Genomic DNA, 23,600 nt, shown 5'->3' with positions numbered 1-23,600 from the left:
TTCATCAAGATTCTTTGGATTCATCTTAAATGCCTTCTCATTCATCTTATCCTAGACATGCTCAATAATTTTCATATCTGGTAACTGGGCTGGCCAATGCTGGAGCACCTTGACCTTCTTTGCTTTCAGGATCTTTGATGTGGAGGCTGAAGTATGAGAAGGAGCGCTATCCTGCTGAAGAATTTGCCCTCTCCTGTGGTTTGTAATGTAATGGGCAGCACAAATGTCTTGATACCTCAGGCTGTTGATGTTGCCATGCACTGCTGATCTCTCGCACACCCCCATACTGAATGTTACCCCAAACTATGATTTATCTTTGCGTCCATGCAGGTTCCAGTAGGTCTTCTGCAGTATTTGTGATGATTGAAACGTAGTTCAAAAGATGATTCAGCTAAAAAATCGACCTTCTGCAAGTTGTCCAAATGATCAACTAGAAGTCAAGTTATTATTTGTTGCTCTTACAACCGGAATCGACGACAAGAGTTTTGTCAGGTAGTGTACAGAAACATTTCAGAAAAGGGAACTAAAAACATTGTCAAAACTTTTAATGGGACTTCACAGGGTAAACAGTAGTCATGCAAATTTCCAAAACACTGTATATTAAAGAATGTTGGAAATTGTCAGATATTGGCGTCTATAGTTAGAAAAAAACATAGAGATCAATGGCCACTATTTTTTAACATTCTTCAAAATATCTTTTTTTCAGTTAAACAGGAGAAAGAAACTAATAGAGGTTTATAACAAATGGACAAAGAGTAAACTGAAAAAAAAACTCACATTGCATCATTTAGTTTTTCTGCAGTATATATTGTGATATTCAATTCATCTGGGGTAATATATTACATATCTCTATTTGTGCAGAATTTGTTATTTCAAAATGGTTGGGGTGATTTTAAAGTGGAGTGCATCTACGTTAATTATTTTAAACGAGTTTTAGCGGAAAAACATGTAAATGAGAGGGAAAATGAAGTTATCTGCTACATGTTCTGCTAAGTGTTATTGGCATTTGGACACAAATATGTAAAAATCTAATGTAAAATGAAAGCCCTCACTATTAGCTACACATTATCATTTCTTGTGCCTGAACGCTTTCAACTCACTTGATATCTTTAACAGAAATAAAAATGGCAAATTATAAACTTTAAATCAAATGCGTAAATTTGCCATTAATCTATAAGCTCCTGGTCAACAATAACCCACACTTGATATTGATGTGACTATTGCAGATGTGCACATTGCGATATCAATGCTTAAATTATATAATATGCATCCCTAGAGTAAACAATGGCAACATTTTCTTTTTTTAAAGTGAATTATCTCTTAAATTTGACATGCGTGTGATATTGATCTCTTATTCGACAGATTTCAGAGTATATTTGCTCTCTTTTGTATGTTATTTCACACTCAGGCCTGTTGATGGCTGTCTAAAGCTATGGAGAGAGCACATGTGTGTTTTGTGTGTGTGTGTGTTTGTGTCTGTGTGTGTCTGTATGTGTCTGTATGTGTCTGTGTGTGTGTGTGTGTGTGTGTGTGTGTGTGTGTGTGTGGCATGTGCCCAGCTGTTCTTTTGCATCTGCCTGCCTTCACTTTGGTATTTGTGGCTTGGGATGTTTCAGAAGGAGACTTTTGTGCCATGTCACAAACACTTTATTTTTTATATCTTGTAAAGTTTTATTTATGGATTTAACAGTCTGATATTAGATTCACAGGGGCTTGAATGTCATAAAGAGTTTGTCACAGACCATTTTTTTTGTCTATTGTTAGACATCAGAAATCAGAAGCATGACAAAAATGGTCATACATACACATTTACACACAAACTGACCACCAAACTCTGCTTTCAGATGTCACCTCTATTTTTTTAGTATATGTTATTTTCACAATATATGACAAAATGGTACAAAAATGCATGGGTTTATTAAATTTTGACAATTGAAAAAAGTATTTTAAAACAAATTTTCATGGTTGAAACAACTTCAGTCTTTGACCTTTTGGTCTTTGTCTTTGGATGCATCAAATGGAAGTTATAACAGTTACATTAAAACAATGGCAATGGACCCTTTTCACAAGACTATTATGACACGTGTAATGGTCATCATAATCTTAAATCCTTGAAAGTTTAATATTTAAATTTAAAAAAATGATGTACATTTATATGAATTTATGTATGTCATCATTAAATCATCTTTGCATCAAATTACAAAAAACAAATTGTCACTTATGTGCGGCTATGGCCAAGGCAGTACATTTGACGTTGTTCTCTATTCTGACTACAGACCACAGTTTTTTCCTTTTTTTTGAAAGTCTTGGAAACAAGATTGAGGAGTTTTTTATTATTATTATTATTTTAGCAAATGAGATTGAATAAAAAATGATTTGTTGTACTCTCCCATACACTGAGCTCTGAGTTTACTCAACTATGACAACTCCTGCTACTGAGTAGTCATAGGCTGGTATAAGGTTCTGATAGCATAATAACCTTGGATAAAAACATTAGTTTCACGGTAATATATTTACTGCTCTAAAAAGTTCTTCTGAAATGTTAAAAGATTTTCCTCTCTTGAACAAAATATATTTTATATTAGGAAATATTTATAATATTTTTAAACAGTAAACAGGTCAGGCATTAGTTTCAACAACACAGATTTCTTTACAACAAATTTAAAAAACCTATACATACCTTAGGTTCGGTACTGAATAACAGAAAATTTTAGTGGTTTTAAAACCTTAACTTCTTTAAACCGTGGTAAACCTTGAGACCGATCGTCCCATGCCTACTACTAAGAAACCTGGAAACATGAAAAGGGTCCATTGATGGTTTCAAACAGTCAGAAAAAAATATATTTGTTACTGAATCAAGAGACTCTACAAAAAAATGTTGTTTCATCCATGAAGTGTTTGAGCGAGTAATTGAATCATTCATTTAAATGAGACTTTAATGTTTTTAAATTTTGGAAAATTACATATGTAAATAATCATAATGTATACACTACCTGACAAAAGTCTTGTCGTCGATCACAGTTGTAAGAGCAACAAATGCTGAAATTTTTTCAGCTGAATAATCTGACGAACCGCATCCCAATCATCACAAATACTGCAGAAGAACTATTGGAACCCGCATTGACCCAAGATTCTCATAGAAATCAGTCAAGTTCGGTGAAGAAAAAAACCATGGTTTGGGGTTACATTCAGTATGGGGGCGTGCAGAGTAGATGGCAACATCAACAGCCTGAGGTATCAAGACATTTGTGCTGCCCATTACATTACAAACCACAGGAGAGAGCAAATTCTTCAGCAGGATAGCGCTCCTTCTCATACTTCAGCCTCCATATCAAAGTTCCAGAAAGCGAAGAAGGTCAAGGTGCTCCAGGATTGGCCAACCCAGTCAGCAGACATGAACTTTATTGAGCATGTCTAGAGTAGGATGAAGGAGGCATTGAAGATGAATCCAATGAATCTTGGTGAATTCTGGGAGTCCTGCAAGAACGCTTTCTTTGCCATTCCAGATGACTTTATTAAAAAGTGATTTGAGTCATTGCAGAGATGTATAGATGCAGTCCTCCAAGCTCATGAGAGTCATATATTCATTCTCCATGACTTTATATTCTATACTGTACATTATTTCTGTAAAGTGACAAGACTTTTGCCTAAGCATAGTCAGAGCTTACTGTCCTAATTAAATACTTACAAATCAAAGCATGATCATATTTTATTTTGGTAAAATAAGCATAATCTGGAGGCCTTTGTCTTTCATATACGCCACTTCTGATACTAAATGATCAACTAGAAGTCAAGTTATTATTTGTTGTTCCTAAAACTTGGATCAGCGACAAGACTCTGGTCAGGTAGTGTATATCTACTGCTTGTCTAAAAAAATGCTTCTTGATTTATATATTTTTTTAGATATTTGTACGGGGAAAAAAGACAAAAAAAAATCTAAGTAAGAACAGCTTTTTTTAAAGTGTAATTGTGGGTAAATAAGTAAATAAAATAATAATAGTAATCATATTTAAATTAGTCATTCATGTACAGTACGAAAAATGTTAGCTCCTTTTCAGATTTGCTAAAGATTGCATATTACAAATACTGCATACAATTAGCCTGTGTTTTTCAGTCCACGTCTTCCATGCAGTACGTGTACAGTAAGACTGCGTGTACCCTGCCTGACTGGTACACATCTTGTTGTATCACACTGACACACACACACACATCATTTGTGCTGTGGCATGCAGCTTCATTGTTGTGCTCTCTTTCATACGGGCAATCTTTCGCTGTCTCTCTCTATCTATCGCTCTGCCAGAGAGTGAAATCTCAGTGCTGTTGTGTCTGCTCTCTGTGCTCGCAGTAGGTTTCACTCTGCTTCACGCATTCGATTTTATTAGATATAATCCTAACTTCTAATGGTAGCTTTAACCTCTCAGTGTCTGCATTGGGTTTGTTTTTGTGATGGGAATGCATTTAAATGGACGTTTAATCACACGCTTCCTCCACTTCCTCTCTCCACAGGAAGAATGCAAGCAGATCATGGCCCGACAGAAGTCCAACTCGCAGTCGGACTCTCATGATGATGAAGTGTCTCCTCCTCCTCCAAACCCTGTGGTGAAGGCCCGGCGCCGGAGAGGTGGTGTCAGCGCTGAGGTCTACACGGAGGAGGATGCCGTCAGCTACGTCAGAAAGGTTGGAAAAAGTGGAAACGCTTTGGATTGTGTAACCATTGTCAAGTCAAGCCAAGCTTTGTTGTCTACTTGTACAAACAGCCAAAGTGTCTGCCATGTCACAATATACCAAATTATTCTAGTAACTCTCTTGGGTACCACTTTAAATTAAGTGGCCTTAACTAATATGTACTTACACAGGAATTAATAGTTTGTTACAATGTACTTATTGTGTAAATACATGTATTTATTGTGTACTTATTGTTAATTAAATACCTGTATGTTTTTACAACTGTAAATAACTTCTCTAATTACATTTGTAAATACACTGCTGACCATTCCCTACACCTTGACCCACCCTTAAACCTACCCACACCATCAAACCTGTCCATAACCCAACCCCTATCCCAACTCAAGAGCACCACAAGTGTTCTCAAATACATTATGAACACAGTAAGTACATTGTATTTATTTTTTGATGCCAGTACATAGTAGTTAAGGACACTTAATATAAAGTGGGACCCTCTCTTGTAATTCACCTAAACATTTCTTAACTTAAATAATAATTGTTTAAGGTTTATGTTGATATTTGTAGGGAATCGGATGCAATCAGAGTACGGTGGTTTGTAAAGCTTACAACACCTGCTGGTAAAAACTGAGCTCAGAATCAATTCAAGAGAGAATAGAATTTTGAAAACTTGTGTTGTGCTGCAGATTCTAGATAAAACAGTGAATTATATCACAATAATTATCATTTAATAAGAAAAAAAAGAAAATGAATGAATGAAGCTCTTTTATTATTGATTGGCCATTGTGTTTACATGTTCAACTGAAATTGCTGTGATTGGCTCTGAAATAATCACTTCACACATGAGATTCACCAAGTGCTAACACAGAGACATGGACACTGGAGTGTTTCAAAGCCACGTCTATCAGCTGATCCATCAGCAGATCTCACATATCATAGGTGGATCAACTGATAGACTTGGCTTTCAATATTTCAGTGTCTATGTAGCCAGCCTGATCTCATGAGGAAACTTAACTAGTTTATGTTTTGTCAGTTTAGTGGCTAATTTGCACAAAAATGTAAAATATTTAAAAGGAGGCGTGGCTCCAAACTTCACCCCTAAACCCAACCGTTATTGGGGGATAAGCAAAGCATACTAAATTGTATGAATGAGATTCGACTCCATACTAATTAGCCACTAAATCATTCATTCATTAAGATTCCTTCGGCTTAGGCCCTGATCCATCAGAGGTCACCACAGCGGAATAAACCGCCAATTTATCCAGCATATTTTTTACACAGTAGATGCCCTTCCAGCCCCAACCCAGTACTGGGAAACATCCATACACTCTCACCTTCACACGCTAATTTAGTTTATTCGGTTCTCCTATAGCGCATGTCTTTGGATTGTGGGGGAAACCGGAGCACCTGGAGGAAACCCACGCCAACACGGGGAGAACATGCAAACTCCACACAGAAACGCCAGCTGGCCCAACTCAAACCAGAAACCTTCTTGCTGTGAGGCGACAGTACTAACCACTGCACCACCGTGCTGCCACCACTAAATCAAAGAGTTACAAATTACTGTGGCAGCATTGATTTATCTGTATTACCGCTCAAATGTGAGCAAAGATGACGTTTTTAAAATCATTTTAATACGAAATCAATACTTTTAACAACCCTACTTAAGATTAGACGTTGTGCGAATGAATCACTCAATTTGACAAGAAAATAAATGGTAAAGAAATAATAATAAAAAAACGAATAAAATGGTAATAAATAAAAAACAAAATAGTTTAATATTCTTTTACATAATTGCTATGAGAACATTTTTGTAATAGGCTTGCTTTATGGCTAGTAATTGCGATTAATCGCATGATTTGCAATTAATCGCAACTTAACAGCACATTTGATATGTTTTAAATAAGGGTGTCACGATCCTCCAAATCCTCGGTTCGATTACATTTTCGATTCTAAAGGCACGATTCGATTAGATTTTCGATTATGAATAATTAATTAATTAATGACCAATTAATTATTTGTAGCCTACCGTTTAAACTACCTGACCTGCATGGTCATTGTTTTACCCATAAACAAACCATACAGTAAATGAATAAAGGTAAGATACACACATAATTACCACCTGTCAAGCACTTTTTCTGCGGGACTCGTGAATAGGCAGTGATCTGTGTCGTTATAATGACGTCGGTAAAAAAAGACACACAACCAACAGGAACCAGCCAACAGTATCTAAGGTGTTCGCTAAAATGACTAAGTACAAGTGAGTGAAAGATTGAAGCAGTCCTCTGACTGTGCGTCTGTGTCTGTGTGGTCACGTGATGTGTACTTTCAGAGGTAGAGAGGAAGGAGGGCTGCTCAGAAATGCTACACACCACTGTGGATGTCAAATCGTTGTCGTTCTAAAATGCCATTTAAAAACAAAGACAGTGTAAACAGGGCCTGAGTGTGTACTTTTCGCGAGCGGATTTGCAACGGGGGCGGGCGGAGGATCGCGATGCCGGTGTTGTCTATCGGACGAACCGTACGTAATACGTACATAGCAGAGCTTGCAAAACTGTGTTTTTTTTGTCGACAACACGAACGTTGTCAACATAACTCACTGGAAATCCAAAATGCTTACACACCGGCGACTTCATTGAAAGAGGAGAGGGTTTAAGCTCTGTCGACGGGTCTCCTGCTTCTGCAGTTTAACAAGCACTTCAACAAGCCTGTTTTTTTCCCGATGGCAAGCCAAGCAAGTGACACCCCTAGTTTTAAATGTAACATGATTAGACGTTGATATTTGGTTGATTTTAGGATGGACGTTAGACATTAATTTGATTGATCTTCATTTCCAAACAAAATCCACCATCCCCATGTTGTTGTGGTACATTGGGGTACAATGTAAATATGACGTTATGTTGACATTCTGTGCCTGCAGGGTTAATTTACAATAAGAATAAACATGGATTTATTTTGTCTTGTTGACAGGACCATCAGATATTGTTATGTACATGATTTTACCATTTGTACCTTTTTCATTCTCCATCATTTCCAATTAGTGATTATAAAGTATCCTTTATTTTCTGCATATTTTTCCAACCTCGGCCAAAATGAAACTAGTGTATAAATTAGTGTTAATTAATTTGCCTTAATGCAGTGTTTCTCAACCACATTCCCGGAGTTCCACCAACATGTCTCCTTTATCTGTCACATTCATTACAGTTCTTTCAGTCTCTGCTAATGAGCTGATGAACTGAATCAGGTGTGTTTGGTTAAGGAGACATGGAAAATGTGCAGAGCTGGTGGTCCCCCAGGAACCTGGTTGAGAAACACTGCTTTAATGCATAAATTTTGACTGGTCTACATTGTTATCTTCACTTATAGGTCATTCCGAAGGACTACAAGACGATGACGGCCCTGGCCAAAGCCATCTCTAAGAACGTGCTGTTCGCCCACCTGGATGACAATGAGAGAAGGTAAACGCACGTCATTCCAGCTCATTTGTTTGCTCCATGATCATCAGATGAAGTGTTTCTTCTGCATCGGGTTGCGTTCGGTTCCAGCTTGTTTCTTGTTGTCAGCGCCCAGTCAGAGTGAGGCGTGAGTCGTGTCAGAGGGGCTTCTGGGTAGCCACTGTATTCGCTCTGTTGCTCTCGTTGCCACAGCAACCAGCGTTGAAATAAAGCGAGCCATTGTGTCTGACAGCGGTGGAAAGTGTGTTTTAATGTGGGTGTGGGGAAAACAGTGTTGCTTGGATTGTTTCAATTTGAGTCTTTTTGGAGATGCCACAAATCCTAAACAACGACGAGAAGGAGGGGGGAAGAAAAGCCTCTCCCAGTCTGCAAGGAATTTCGCTCAGGTTGCTCCGTCTTTTGTGTACGGAATACAGTTTCACTGCTGAGGAGAATCCATTATCCTTACAGATCCACCATGAAGAGAACAAACTCTCAGCTTTCTGCTTTTAAAGCCTCTGTGAGAACACACCAAACCTGCCCAAAAAACATCCAGCTTGCGCTCAGCTGGAAATTCACCACACTTATTATCAGGCTGTGTTCGCCAGGCTGCAGATGCGCGCCATCGTGTTTTAAAGGGATAGTTCACCCTAAAATTAACATTGTGTGATCATTTACTCATTTACTTGTTTCAAACTTTTATGATGAAGGTTTTCTAAATTAAGAATATAGGAAAGCATTGACTTTTATAGCAGTTGTTTTTCCTACTTTGGAAGAGAATAGCTATGTCTCATTTCAGAGGCTGCATCCTCCATAGCAGGGATTCCCAAACTTTTTTATTCCGGAACCCACCTAGGCAAGTAATTCAATCTCAAGACCCAACATAATATTTTATTATGGAAAAATGGGTAAAAAAAAAGTATCCATTCAAAGCAGTCAAAAATATATGGTGTGCGGCTTTTTGGATTTTGCGATTTGAAATGCACAAAATGAGGCTCGAAGTGCTTTTTGTGGGATGCTGGCTGTAACTGTGATCATTTTTTTGTTGAAAAAGATACTCTTCTTTTTTTTAGAAGACAATATGATCAACCTTTGATCAAGCCCCTGGATTATGATCAAGACCAGTCACATCGCAGTAAATTTCACTGCTAGTGTATAGTCATAAGAAATCAATAGCTTTTTGATCGACTACTGCAAGCTGGGAAAACGTCAGATAAATATGCCAATGCAATTAACATTATTGCTGAATAGATCTAATATTTACACATTTGCTTGAGGAAGGAATGATGGGGGTAGTTACATTACTATTACTATTTTCCATAACATCTACGCCCTTCCATAATATTAGCTGACGTTAAAATTAACAGATAGCACTATAGCTATTTATTGATTAGCAATCTGTCAACGTTGGGATGTAAATAATATGGGACAACAAAAAGCTTCAAACGATAAAATACATAGCAAAAATTAGAAAATATTGACAATAAAATAAAAGGTTTAGCCTATTAAAATCAATGGCCTATCCAGAAATTAAATAAAGCTATAAAATCTACTTAATTTTTAATTGTATTTGCATATTGATTAAAGTTACTGTAGTTATTTAGTGAAGAGCAGCAAATGAATCTCTCATTGTGTTTTGCAATGAGATTTATTAAATGAAGAAAAGATTGAGGTAGCTTCTTCCACCGGAGCAAACTCCATTTTTACTGTTGATATTTGGTGCCAGTTAATCAGAAAGTGACATTTTGTTTGCTATGACTCGTTTGATTTGCTGCTTTTTTTCGAACAACTTTTATACGTTAATCTAGTTTTGCACATTAAGTTAATTAGCATTTTTGGATGGAAACATTGGAACATTTGGATGGAAACATATATATATATATATATATATATATATATATATATATATATATATATATATATATATATATATGTTATATGTGTGTGTGTGTATGTGTATATATATATATATACACACACACACACACACACACACACACACACACACACACACACACACACACACATAACAAAACTGGAGGGTGGCGGTAGATGGGTCTGAAATACAGGAGACTTCCAGGGAAAAACAGGAGTGTTGGCACTGCCAAACCTGATGACGCAATCCATGCAACAATTTAAATGACCACAGGGAAATGTAAAAAAAAAATTTTATTCTTGGTTTTAATTTTGAGACACACTGTGCGCAAAATTGGCGCTACAGATCGTTTACATTTGCTGTGAGGAATCATTTCAGAACACGGGATAGTGAAAGGGTCATTGATGGATGACGTCAAGTTTTCTTCCATGTTTGGCTCGTCGTCATTGTCATTCAGTCTGACAGTATGACAGCTAAGATCTTACAGTGTGACATGGAAGCCATGTTCATGCAGTCTGACAAGCTAAAACTGTTAAGGATTATAAAAACATCGCACAGTGTGAGCCGGCCTTTAGGTGAAAGTGAAAAACTGCAAGATTTGGATGTTTATATTAGTTTTAAATCTTTTAAATGTGAATTTTGTCACTGTTTTGCAGCACACTAGCTTATAGATATCCTTAACGAACATTTGGAGACTAACATAAAAAAAAAACATTATTTGAATTTGACAGGACCTTTAAGATTGACAGAATTGGCTGTTATGAATGCTTTTATCAGATCTAGAGGCAGATTGAGCTGGTGAAGAGTGATTATCTGTGCATGATCCACTTATGCTGTCGTGTTTTTGACTTCGTAATTCTGACTCAGATTTGTGCAGAACATTAATGTTGTTGCCATGGTTACGGTATCTTGGCTCCTAGCAACGCAATGTTCTGCATGTGTGTCTGTGGTGCTGTCAAAGCATCATACACTGAGATCACAGCCGAAAATGACTCTGCAGTATCTGGTAAATAACAGGAAAATCACATTATGTCAGGATCGTTTCATTGGTTAATAGAGTTGTGCTTGTCTGGCATGTTGCTAATGCAACCTTCAGGATTTCTCCAGGCATGCATTTTGATAACTTTTTATAAACCTTTGTTAGTTTTTTCTTTGAGTAAATATATATATATATATATATATATATATATATATATATATATATATATATATATATATATATATATATATATATATATATATATAAATGTAGAATATCTTATACAATATTGTTACAGTATGTTACAAAAGATTTCAGGTTAAATCAAATGGCATTACTTTAAACATTATATTTTCCCCTACATACTTATTTAAAAAAAACATTATTTATTATTTATTTGCAATTTTGATTAAATCATTTTGTATTTTTTGGTTTATGTTTAAAGTCCAAAAATAAATGTAAAATGTAAAAATACATGAAAAGATTTTTATTTTAATTCCACCATTTTAGTTTGTGTTTTACTTGTGTGTTTAAAAAAATGAAATAAATGCAGATTGTTTAGCATTAGAGACATTAGATGTGGTAAATTATTATTTAAATGAGTTTTATAAACATTGTATTACTATTTAAAGTGTTGCCCACGAGTCACGAGCATCCAAATGTAAGCACACCAGTGTTAGCAATGGCACAGATCTGGCTGTTGGTTCTTACAGGCTGATCACTGGAGACACAAAACCAGATGCATTACAGCTCAATGACAGATCCTGTAAGGGAGTGTCTGGCATGTGGCAAAGCCCACCCGAGGGCCACCCTGTGGGTTTCTGTGTTGTCCTGTGTGGTTTTATTGCCATGGCAAATGAAAGCAATTGCCTCACGGTGGCATGGGAATAAACCCACTGGTATATTTCAAGAGAGGCACTGCAGGCAAAACAATTCTTTTTATGCATCTGTCCATTTTTGGCTTTTTTAAAAACATGTTTTTAAGTCTGATGCAAAGAGACCATCTAAAATGCACATTTAAGTGTTTCTTTTATAGCACTTTTTTCAATTTGTGTCTGTAGTTTGCAGTTACAATACTTGTTAAAAATAGCAGTGCTTTACACCTGTTCCAAGTTTAGTTTTGTTTTTAGATTTATAGGACTAATTGTAAATTTTGTTTTGTGTTTTATTTTGTGTTTTGTTTTTTGTTTTGTTTGTTTTGTTTTGTTTGTTTTGTGTTTTGTGTTGTTTTGTGTCTTATTTTGTGTTTTGTTTGTTTTGTGTTGTGTTGTGATGTGGTGTTTTGTGTTGTGTTTTATGTTTTGTGTTTTTTGTTTTGTTTTGTGTTTTTTGTTTTTTGTTTTGTATGTTTTGTTTTGTTTGTTTTGTGTTTTGTGCTGTTTTGTGTCTTATTTTGTGTTGTTTGTTTTGTGTTGTGATGTGGTGTTTTGTGTTGTGTTTTATGTTTTGTGTTTTTTGTTTTGTTTTGTGTTTTTTGTTTTTTGTTTTGTATGTTTTGTTTTGTTTGTTTTGTGTTTTGTGCTGTTTTGTGTCTTATTTTGTGTTGTTTGTTTTGTGTTGTGATGTGGTGTTTTGTGTTGTGTTTTATGTTTTGTGTTTTTTGTTTTGTTTTGTGTTTTTTGTTTTGTATGTTTTGTTTTGTTTGTTTTGTGCTGTTTTGTGTCTTATTTTGTGTTTTGTTTGTTTTGTTTTGTGTTGTGATGTGGTGTTTTGTGTTGTGTTTTATGTTTTGTGTTTTTTGTTTTGTTTTGTTTTGTGTTTTTTGTTGTTTTGTTTTGTTGTGTTTTGTGTTTAGTTATGTGTTTTGTGTTTTGTTTTGTTTAGTTTTTAGTTTTTTTTAGTTTTGTTTTGTGTTTTGTTTTGTTTTGTTTGTTTTGTTTTGTTTTATGTTTTGTGTTTTTTGTTTTGTTTTGTGTTTTATTTTGTGTTTTGTTTGTTTTGTTTTGTGTTTTGTGTTGTGTTTTATGTTTTGTGTTTTTTGTTTTGTTTTGTGTTTTTTGTTTTGTTTTGTGTTTAGTTTTGTGTTTAGTTTTGTGTTTTGTGTTTTGTGTTTTGTTTTGTTTTGTTTTGTTTTGTTTTGTTTTGTTTTGTTTTGTTTTGTTTTGTTTTGTTTTGTTTTGTTTTGCTTTGTTAGACACCTTGGCCTTACCAAAGAGCTTAGAATGACCAAGAGGACAGCAACAGCCCCGGATTCTGCCATTTTGGAGTGAAAGCGATCGGCTGTCCATTGGATCTTATTGCTGTCGTGATGGCAAGCAGCTGCTTTGTTTTTTATTTTTTTATTTAAAAAGCGCATTAAAGCTGAGATGCAACCTGAAAGACGACAATACAGCACTTACTATCACAATCATCAGCACTTTTAATAGTTTATTTTACAGACTTATAATATGCTGTTGTTCTATTAGAGTTTTCATTCCAAAATGGCCGCCACACCATCTAGTGGCTGTTTCCCAAACCGCACTAGAGTGTCGCCTCTTGGTGATTCTATGCTCTTTGGTGTTGCATATAATATAAATGAAAATGAATAGTACTGTGCAAAACATTCAGTATTTTATGCAAATACTTACTTTTTGTGACTAGAAAATAAAAATATGACTAATTAAATAAAGCACAAAAAAAAAAAAAAAAAATATATATATATATATATATATATATATATATATATATATATATATATATATATGTATGCTAATAAAGTTAACGTGGGGGTTAAAATATTATAAAATAATTTTACTGTGCAAAAACATTTGTATTTTGCAAAAGTCTGCTTTATTTTATGCAAATACTTACAATACATAGTATTAAAATAAATTACAATAAATAAAAGAAGTCTCTCATGCTCACTAAGATTTCAATTATTTGATAAAAAATAAGTATCATAAAAGCTTTTACAATTACTTGATTTAGGGTCCAAGTTTACCTCACTATATCTATGCTATTTTAATTATATCTCATTTCCTTTATAATGCTATATTCAATATGCTTGTTATTTCTATAAAAATCATGTTTTGATGTGAACAAACAACAAGCTGTCTGTGGCCTCAACTCTCCCTCTTCTGCAGCATTACAAACAACAGCGCATTGTGTTTTAATTAGAAAAAAAACAATGGCACCAATCAGCAGTAATGAGTGCTGGAGCCGCAATGAACCGATGAACTAAGCGCCTACTGTATTTACACAGATTTCTCTCTATTTTTAAATTCCCTCATAAAAGATGTGCTGTGCTTTTGGGTACACACATTTTTGCACGTACTCAAAATAATTCACTGTGTGTGTGTGTGTGTGTGTGTGTTATACTTGTAAGACTGTTAATCTGACAAACATCAACAAGGCTTTTCATTGTTTACTATATAATATAATATAATGTTTTCTTTGTAAGAAAGAAGCCATGAGTAACATAAAAGTGCCCGAATAAGAGTTTTCATGATAAATACTAAAAATAAAACACTTAAGTGATTGTTGTCTGAAATCAATGCGGACAAAAATGCCACCAAAACGAACAAAAACACACTTCAAATTCCAGATGAAAGGGTGAAAGCTCATTCATTCATTCTTTTTTGGCTTAGTCCTTTTTTAATCCGGGGTCGCCACAGTGGAATGAAATGCCAATTTATACAGCATATGTTTTTCGCAGCGGATACCCTTCCATCTGCAACCTATTACTTGGAACATTGATACATACTCATTCACACACATACACTACGGCCAATTTAGCTTACCCAATTCACCTATAACACGTCTTTGGACTTGTGGGGGAATAGGAGCACCCAGAGGTAACCCACACAAACACGGATGCAAACTCCACACAGAAATGCCAGTTGATCCAGCCGAGGTTTGAACCAGTGACCTTCTTGCTGTCAGGCAATTGTGCTACCCACTGCACCACCATGATGCCCCACGGTGAAAGCATTTGAAAATAAATAAATGAAAAGTAAACTTGCTAGAAGTAGTCAGATAAGCTCATGTAATATAATTTGTATTTGTTTGTTTTTGCCATCAAGATAGCTAATGAAGCTATATACGATACAATACTATGCAATGCGATATGATGCGATACGATATGATACAATTTGATTAGATACATTACGTTATATTTGAGAAGATTTAACATGGTATTAAATAAAATGGTATTAAATATGGTATTAAGTAAAATATACAATATGCGATACTATACAGTACAATATAATACAATACGAATTTATGGTTGAATGTAATTAAAATAAAATTCATTTTACAATGTGAAACATGTTTTCTGTTTTTCTAAATATAAACAATTAAATAAAAGTAAACATGCACATAAAGTAATTCACTGTTCGCGTTTACGTCATAATTGCTAGAATTTGCCTTATAAACCGATCTAATATAAATATTTTCTTTGTTTATTTGAATGTTGTTTTTATTGTGTTTACTATATTGATTGTTCTGAATAGTTTTTGCCATGAAGATAGCCTATAAAGCCGAAACGATATGATACAACACATGACACGATAAGATACGATATGGTATGTTATGGTACGAAACAATATAATGTGATACAATATGATACAATAAGATTTTTTTATTTAGGACATGGCATTAAATAAAAGATACAATATGATGCGATACGATAAGGTACATAACTTAAAAAAATTGAATATATTACAATAAAAATTTATTGGTAAATATAAATTGTAAATTTTAATTAATTTTACGTTAATGCAAATAATTAAAAAGATAAACAAGTACATGAAGTAATTCACCGTTCACATTTACGTCATACTTGCTAGAATTGGTCAAATAAGCCGATGTAATATAACTTGTGTTTGTTTGTTTATTTGAAAGGCAACATTGTTGTTGGCAACACAGTGGCGCACTGGGTAGTGCAATCGCCTCACAATCAAGTTTCGTAAATGCTATTAAATAAAAACTAAACCTGTACATGTCATGATGTAAGTCATAGTTCGCATTTACACACTTGCTAGAATTAGTCAGATAAGCCGTTGTAATATAAATTGTGTTTGTTTGTTTATTTGAAATTTTTTTATTGTATTTGCTATATTGCATTGTTCTGAATAGTTTTTGCTGATACAATACAATAAGATATAATGTGATTTGATTAGATTTGATACGATACGATGCGATATGGTATGGTCTGGTATTGTATATGGTACGGTACGGTATAATACAATTAAATACAATATGATACAAACAAATATAATACAAAAAGAATTTATGATTTATAACATGGCGTTAAATAAAAGATACAATACAATACAATACAGTACAATATGATACAATAAGAATTTATGGTTATATGTAATATAAAAATGTACATTTCCTAAATACATAAAAAGTAAACACACATATGAAGTAATTCACTGTTCAAATTTATGTCATACTTGTTGGAATTGGTCAGATAAGCCAATGTAATATAACTTGTGTTTGTTTGTTTAAAGTTTTTTTAATTGTATTAACTGTATTGTATTGTTCTAAATAAATTTTGCCACAAAAATAGCCAATGAAGCTGACATTATACAATGCAATAAGATTTAATATGATATGATACAATACGATACGATACAATATACTATGATATGATAAGAATTTTTGATTTATGGCTTTAAATAAAAGATAAATAAACATGGCTTTAAATAAAAGATACAATATGGTATGATACGATATAATACATTACAATACAATACAATACCATACAATAAGAATTTATGGTTAAATGTAATGAAAATATAAATTCCTTTCACAATGTAAAAAATTCCAATTTGCAAATAAATAAATAAAAACTAAACACGTATATGAAGTAACTCACCGTTTGCATTTACGTCACACTTGTTAGAGTTGGCCAGATAAGCCAACACCTTTTTTTTATGTGTAACATTATCACATCTGCAAGTCACGAGTAACACAATGCGGCTGAATAAAATAAAAGCATGCTTAGTTTGATTTTAAAGCCGTTTGGATGGAGGATAAATGTCTGCTGATAACGGCGCGTAGCTTTATCGTGTCGGAACACATCTGTTCGGCTCTGCTTTATAATGTTAACCTGCTCTCAGCATAATGGCTCTCTGGTTTCCTGCTTGTATCTGATATAAACTTCACACTGTGATTGTGGAGAACAGCTGTTTCATGCACCTGCGGACCAGACAGTACTATTAAAAATGACCTTTCAAGTAGACAGTCACGCTTTTGTAACGCTAGATATTGAGTTTCCAATAGAGTTTTGGTGAAAAACTAAAGGTGGGCTTGGTAGAACTTTTTTATTTTATAGTGTTTAAAAAAAAACAAAAAACGAATGACGTGAACAAACAGGCTGTCAGAGATTTAGACTGATTGAAGTGTGTGTAATTTGTTAGCATTCTTCAGTGGATGGATGGATTTGTCTCTAGAGAGTCTCCAGTCTGTCAGCGCGTGTGAATGCTAGATATAGCCGTCAATCGTGCAGGTAATTCCTTCAAACTGACACTTGTTTTTTTTATCGAAGCATATTTGAAGAAGATGTGCTTGACTGTGTTTTTCAGGGGTTTGGAGGAGGTTGTATGTGGTTATTTTAATGAAATAAAGCTATAAAATCACTTAAAATATAAATAGGCTTTTCTTTTTAATATTTCTGTCACTTGTTGAAATATGGTAGATGTTTTACTGAAATAAAAGAAAAGAAAATTAAATAAATAACAAAGGAAAATAAATAAAACATATAGACCCTGGTTTATTTAACTACAAATTACTTCTCATCTAAATAGTTTCACTCAATAAAAAAAAGCAATATAGAATAAAAATTTAAACAGACATACCAGGAAAAATAATTAAAATGACAAAAACAAACCATAACACTTAAATTATAAAAATACATTAAAACTACAGTGAAACTAAAATAACACTTGAAGGTCTTTATTAATTGGTTGTTTAATTAAACAATTATCTGTAGCTTGGAGGATAAATGCCACCCAAATGTAAGAAATGCATTACAAATTCAAGACTAAGAAGCAAAAACTGACTGGAATGAAAATCTAAAATTGTTTTATTCGAATCTAATAGCATCTTAGTGATGACCAAAATCCTACCCAAAATGAACAGAAATACCCTGTGGTAGAAAGATAAAGGGACATCTTTTAGCAGGTTTCAGAATGTAGATGTTATCTGAGTGTTGAAGCTTAAATATGGACTTAAAATAAATAAGATAAGATGCTCCATTCCAAAATCTAATTTGTCCTTTATTGCAAAGTTAATATTTGTATGGATTGTCTCAGTCAAACATCTTTCATGATATTACACAGGTTCCTCTTTAAAGTTTGCGTCAACGTTAAGTTGCTGAGATTTTTTACTTTATTATTGGACTTCTGACTGAGTCAGATTATTGAGTAAAGGGGCAGGGCGTTATTTAGCACATCATTCTCTCATAGCAAACTAATGGTAAGAGAGGGATGGTTAAGAATATTGTTATAGAGTTGCTATGGAAGCCCTCAGTTTGATGTCAACAGAATTCCAAATGTAGAGACCGTCCTTTCTGCAGCCCACAGCTTGATTACTTACTGGACCAGGTCCACTACGTAATGCACAATTGCCTACACCTCCCTCTACCCTGAACCCAATCGTCACAGAAGTATGGTCATTACCTTAGTGGGCGATACAATGCACACTATGTATTGGACATGGTCCAGTGCGTCATCGCGACTGCAACAAGGACATCTTGAATGTGGAAGCAAATGATTAGAATTTAATTGAAGTTTACCTAAGCATTTTTTTCAACTTACACAGATGAATTATTCAAATGAAGAATAACTATGTGCTTTAGCAAAATAAACAATGCACATTTTGATTTCGCATGGATTTTAAATGTAAATCTGTGGATTTATTTTGCACACTCTGAAACATAAAGTGTGAAGTTATAGAAAGTATATGAAGTTCCCTTCGCTAAAGAACAAACCACTTGTCTAGACAACCTAATTAACCTAGTTAAGCCTTTGAAGTGCACTTTCGGCTCAACACTAGTATATATTATGTACAGTAATCATGACAAAGACAAAATAAATCAGTTATTAGAAGTTTTTAAAACTACATTAAAAATACATTAAAAACATTCTTCTCTCTCTTAAACATCACTTTGGAAAGTATTTGAAAAATAATTAAAATCTCACAACATCTGTAGGTTTGCTACAGCAAAGAAAAAAAAACAGCTGGATGACTTATTCACAAAAGTTAAACAAAATAAAAACACACAGAGGAACAGAGCATAATTTGCATGTATGAGGTCCCGGGTTTAATACGCAGCATCTTCAAAAACTCTAACCAGGACGCCTCTTCTCTCCTGACCACCACACCAAATCACAAGACAACCTCAAAACATTATGCAATCCTGCGTGTCTCACAGGCGAGTGGGCTTGACTAACCACCTGTAGAAAACACACTCCTTCATCTCTTTAACTGACACTTGCACTAGTTTTGCACATTTGCACCAGACACTTTCTTACAATCACTCCATTTCTCAAAAAAACATTGTGAATTTATGAAGTGTGCCTCACACAGTTGAGTGGGCTTGACAAACCACCTGTAGAAACACTTTTCTCTCAAAAAAAAAAACAAACACTCCCCTTTACTCTTGCTCTTAATTGTCTAAGCACTATCAGTTCCTTTGTATAATTAGCACTTCTTGTGTGCATTGCCTCTTCTTGCTAAATCGCTGAATGCCTCCTCAATTGTAAGTCGCTTTGGACAAAGGCAGCTGCTAAATTATTAAATGTAAAATCTAATGAAGTTGGTTCTGAATCAGATGAACCTTTAGACCTTTTTACAGATGCAGTGATATCATTTTTTTAGTTCACGTCAGCTTGTCTGTGCTTGCGCTCCTCTTTTATAATTGCATTTTGTACCAGCAATAAATTACCATACGATAACTAAAGGTTTCCATTATATATATGAGCAAAGATTTTTCCTCTTTATGGTACGATTATAGGGATTACTTTGATTTATCTGGCTTTGGCTGTCACATCAGTGTAAGAAAGCACATGCTGAAGCCTGTCCGACACACACTGCAGTCGAGCAGTAAATCAGCAGTGCAGAGCAGACATGCAGTCTGAAGGAGAAACACACACGGGTCACACGCTTCCTGACGCCCCATGCTTCGGCTCATGTGGAGCGTGGGTTTAAGTGACAGGGAAGACCTTTATAATGTTACAAAAGATCTCTGTTACATGTAAACGTGCTTTTTAAGATTTCATAAAAATGTTATTGAACAAAACCAATTTTAGCATTGATAATAATATATATATAAATTTGTTAAGCATCATTTTAGCATAATAGAAGGATTTTGGAAGGGCTGTGTGACTTTAAAGAAGTTCATTTTTGCCATGCAGTAATAATTTAAATCTTAAGTAAATACATAGAAGCAGCTTTTTAAAATGATGATTTGATATTCTATTAATAATTCTTGTGATAATATTTTACAGTATGCCAAGTGAATATAATTGCTCAAATATCGAATATTAAAGATGTTCTAAACATTATGAAGTAAAACCTTTATTACTTAAAAAAATGTTTTTCCTTAAATTATAATTTATTTTGATTATTTTATTATTTTGTATAATATGTTATTAAACACCTTTAAACATTATGCTGCTAAATTGCTTAACTAATTATTATTATAACTATTATTTAAATTATTTATACAGTCGAAGTCAGAATTTTTAGCCCCCCTGAATTATTAGCTCCCCCTGTTTATTTCCCCCCCAATTTCTGTTTAATGGAGAAAAGATCTTTTTCAACACATTTCTAAACAAAAAAGTTTTAATAACTCATTTCTAATAACTGATTTATTTTATCTTTGCCATGATGACAGTAAATAATATTTGACTAGATATTTTTCAAGACACTTTTATACAGCTTAAAGTGACATTTAAAGGCTTAACTAGGTTAATTTGGTTAACTAGGCAGGTTAGGGTAATTAGGCAAGTTATTGTTTAATGATGGTTTGTTTTGTAGACTATCAAAATAAATATATATCCTAAAGGGGCTTAAAATGACCTTAAACTGGCGTTTAAAAATTAAAAACTGCTTTTATTCTAGCTGAAATAAAACAAATAGGACTTTATCTAGAAAAAAAACTATAATCAGACGTACTGTGAAAATGTCTATGCCCTCTTAAATATCATCTGGGAAATATTTAAAAAAAGAAAAAAAAATCAAAGGGGGCTAATAATTCTGACTTCAACTCAATATACAATATTCACTCTCTAAACAGTTGAAATGTATATTTATCATTAATTATTTAATTTATTTATTTATTACTTAAATATTTAATTAATTTATTGTAAGAATCATATTTTCTAAACATGCAGTAAGTTTATATATTTGTCTTAACTATTAATTCAGTAAAAACATATTACAATCATTATTAAAAACTAAATATACATTTTATTTTTTAGTTCTATTTTATTTTGATTTATTTTATTATTTTATATTACATTTTATTATATGTTATTACACTAAACATTATGTAGTAAAATTTTATAGTTATCACTAATTATTTGTAATTTAAAATAATAGCATATTTAAAAAATTGTGTTAAAAACTAAATATCCATTTTCTTTAGTATTAAAGTGGTAAAACATGTAGCAATAATTATAAAGCTATTTTATTTTGCGTAAAGGATCATATTTACTAAATATTAAGCATTACAGTTCGATATTAATTCCTAAAATTAATTACGTTTCCAGTGTTGTAAATGTTTTTTTTTTTTTTAAATCAAACTATTTCAAGCATTTATATTTATTTTGGTATTTATTTGGTAAGACATGATATTTATTTATTACTATTTTACTAATTCAAGTCATCAAATTTTATTTTAGCTATTTTTAAAAATACTTTTTTAGTAAAAACTGTAGCATCTCATATTTAGCTAATCCCAATGTGTATGTAGAGCATGCAGCTGGGGTAATCCACCAATTAAGCAGCGAGTAATGACCCTTTTGGCCTTCGACCTCTGACCTCTTACCCTTCAGCCTCTGGCCTTTGCTCTCATATCCCAGTGGTGATGGACAGTGAACATCTTTAGACACAACAAAGTGCGTCCGATTATTAATGAACTTGTTGATAAAGCTCCACTAAATCAGTCATCATTAAATCACCGCTGATCTTTTCTGCCACAGCATTTCTTATATTGGAGCAGGAATGGCGCTGATGGTGAAGCTTTCATTCAGAAGAGCTTTTTTAAAATAGCGCAGACTTGCTGATAGGCCACACACACAGCTCAGGTCTTTAACAGCAGGTTTATTTTCACCCAGTCTGTTTTAGGCAGGGGAAACTAGAAAGCTGCGGGTGACATAACACTTATTGCATACACCCAATTCACAGACTCCAGATACGTTTAGTGCGTTTTAAAATGCACAACTTTCTCGTTGTTTACTATGTCAAATTGTGGATATTTAAAGGGTTAGTTCTCACAAAAATTAATTTAATTATTTAATTACTCACCATCGTGTTGTTTTAATCTTGAATGAACACGAATGAAGATATTTTAGATGCAATCCTGGAGCTCTCTCCTCCTCCATAGACAGCAATGTTAATGAGACTCCAGATGCATTTAGTGCGTTTGCGTTTTAAAACGCACAACTTTTACTACGTTTACTATGTCTAATCGTGTTTTTTTTTAAAAGGTTAGTTCTTACAAAAATAAAAACTGTTATTAAATTCTCACCATCGTGTTGTTTTAATCTACTCAGACCTTCATTCATCTTCAGAACACAAAAGAAGATACTTTAGATGAAATCCTGGAGCTCTCCCATCCTTCGTAGACAGCAATGTTATCAATACAATTAGTGCGTTTGCGATTTAAAATACAAACGTTTTACTGTATATACTATGTCTAATTGTGGTTATTTAAAGGGTTGGTTCTCACAAAAATGAAAACTCTGTTATTAATTATTTACCGTCGTGTTGTTTTAATCCATCTTCAGAAAACAAACAAAGATACTTCAGATGAAATCCTAGAGCTCTCTCATCCTCTATAAACAGCAGTAGTATCGAGACGCCAGATATGTTTAGTGCGTTTGCCTTTTAAAATACACAACTTTTACTATGTTTACTATGTCTAGATGTGGTCCTTTAAAGTGTTAGTTCACACAAAAATGAAAACTCGTTAATTTGCACACAGACATTTGTTTATCTTCAGAAAACAAAAGAAGATATTTTTAAATGAAATCCTGGCCTTGTCTCATCCTAGATTGTTGCTAAGGTGTTTCTAAGTAGTTACTAAGGTGTTCTGATCACACTCGTTGCCACTCCTGTCAGCTTAGAACAGGAAACTGAGGCCCCGTTTACACTAATACGTTTTCGTTTTAAAACGCATAAGTTTTGCTACGGTTACACCATCCGTCCACACTACGCTGGAGTTTTCGAGCGCCAAAAACGGAGCGTTTTCATTCTAAAACGCTGCTGCTCCGTCTCAATGTGGATGGGGAAAATCGGAGTCGGGGCTGCTGACATTCGCCTATCTGATTGGGGCTTTTCCTCAATATTAAGTAGAAAACATGAAGTAAGAAAACATGACTTAAGCAACTGCCTATTTTCATTTTGATATTAGCAACTTAGCAGACAGCAGAAATGCTGAGGCGTCGTGCTGCATCTTCACTGTGTGCATGTT

The 23,600-nt window shown here is 33.8% G+C and overlaps 1 protein-coding gene and 1 long non-coding RNA gene across 7 annotated transcripts in view; one reads left to right on the top strand and one right to left on the bottom strand.

Annotated features, from left to right (window-relative positions):
- prkar1b (protein kinase, cAMP-dependent, regulatory, type I, beta) overlaps nt 1-23,600 on the top strand; it is a 145,049-nt gene that overhangs the window by 12,378 nt on the left and 109,071 nt on the right. For all 6 annotated transcript variants that reach the window (XR_015480050.1, XR_015480049.1, XR_015480051.1 and 3 more), the window contains 2 exon segments: nt 4,507-4,677; nt 8,050-8,141. Coding sequence is in view for 3 of the 6 variants with exons in the window: in XM_087243345.1 (XP_087099471.1) it covers nt 4,507-4,677; nt 8,050-8,141 (263 nt within the window). In the remaining 3 variants the exon portion in view is untranslated.
- Nucleotides 13,684-18,131, bottom strand: LOC147845533 (uncharacterized). The gene is made up of 3 exons (XR_015480498.1): nt 15,847-18,131; nt 14,872-15,224; nt 13,684-14,621 (listed from the first exon to the last, which is right to left on the bottom strand). It is a non-coding gene; the product is annotated as an uncharacterized LOC147845533 (long non-coding RNA).

Source organism: Danio rerio, chromosome 3 (assembly GCF_052040795.2).
Source record: "Danio rerio strain M-AB ecotype USA chromosome 3, GRCz13ab, whole genome shotgun sequence".
Classification (NCBI taxonomy): domain Eukaryota; kingdom Metazoa; phylum Chordata; class Actinopteri; order Cypriniformes; family Danionidae; genus Danio; species Danio rerio.
This window is presented reverse-complemented; position numbering and strand designations above follow the sequence as displayed.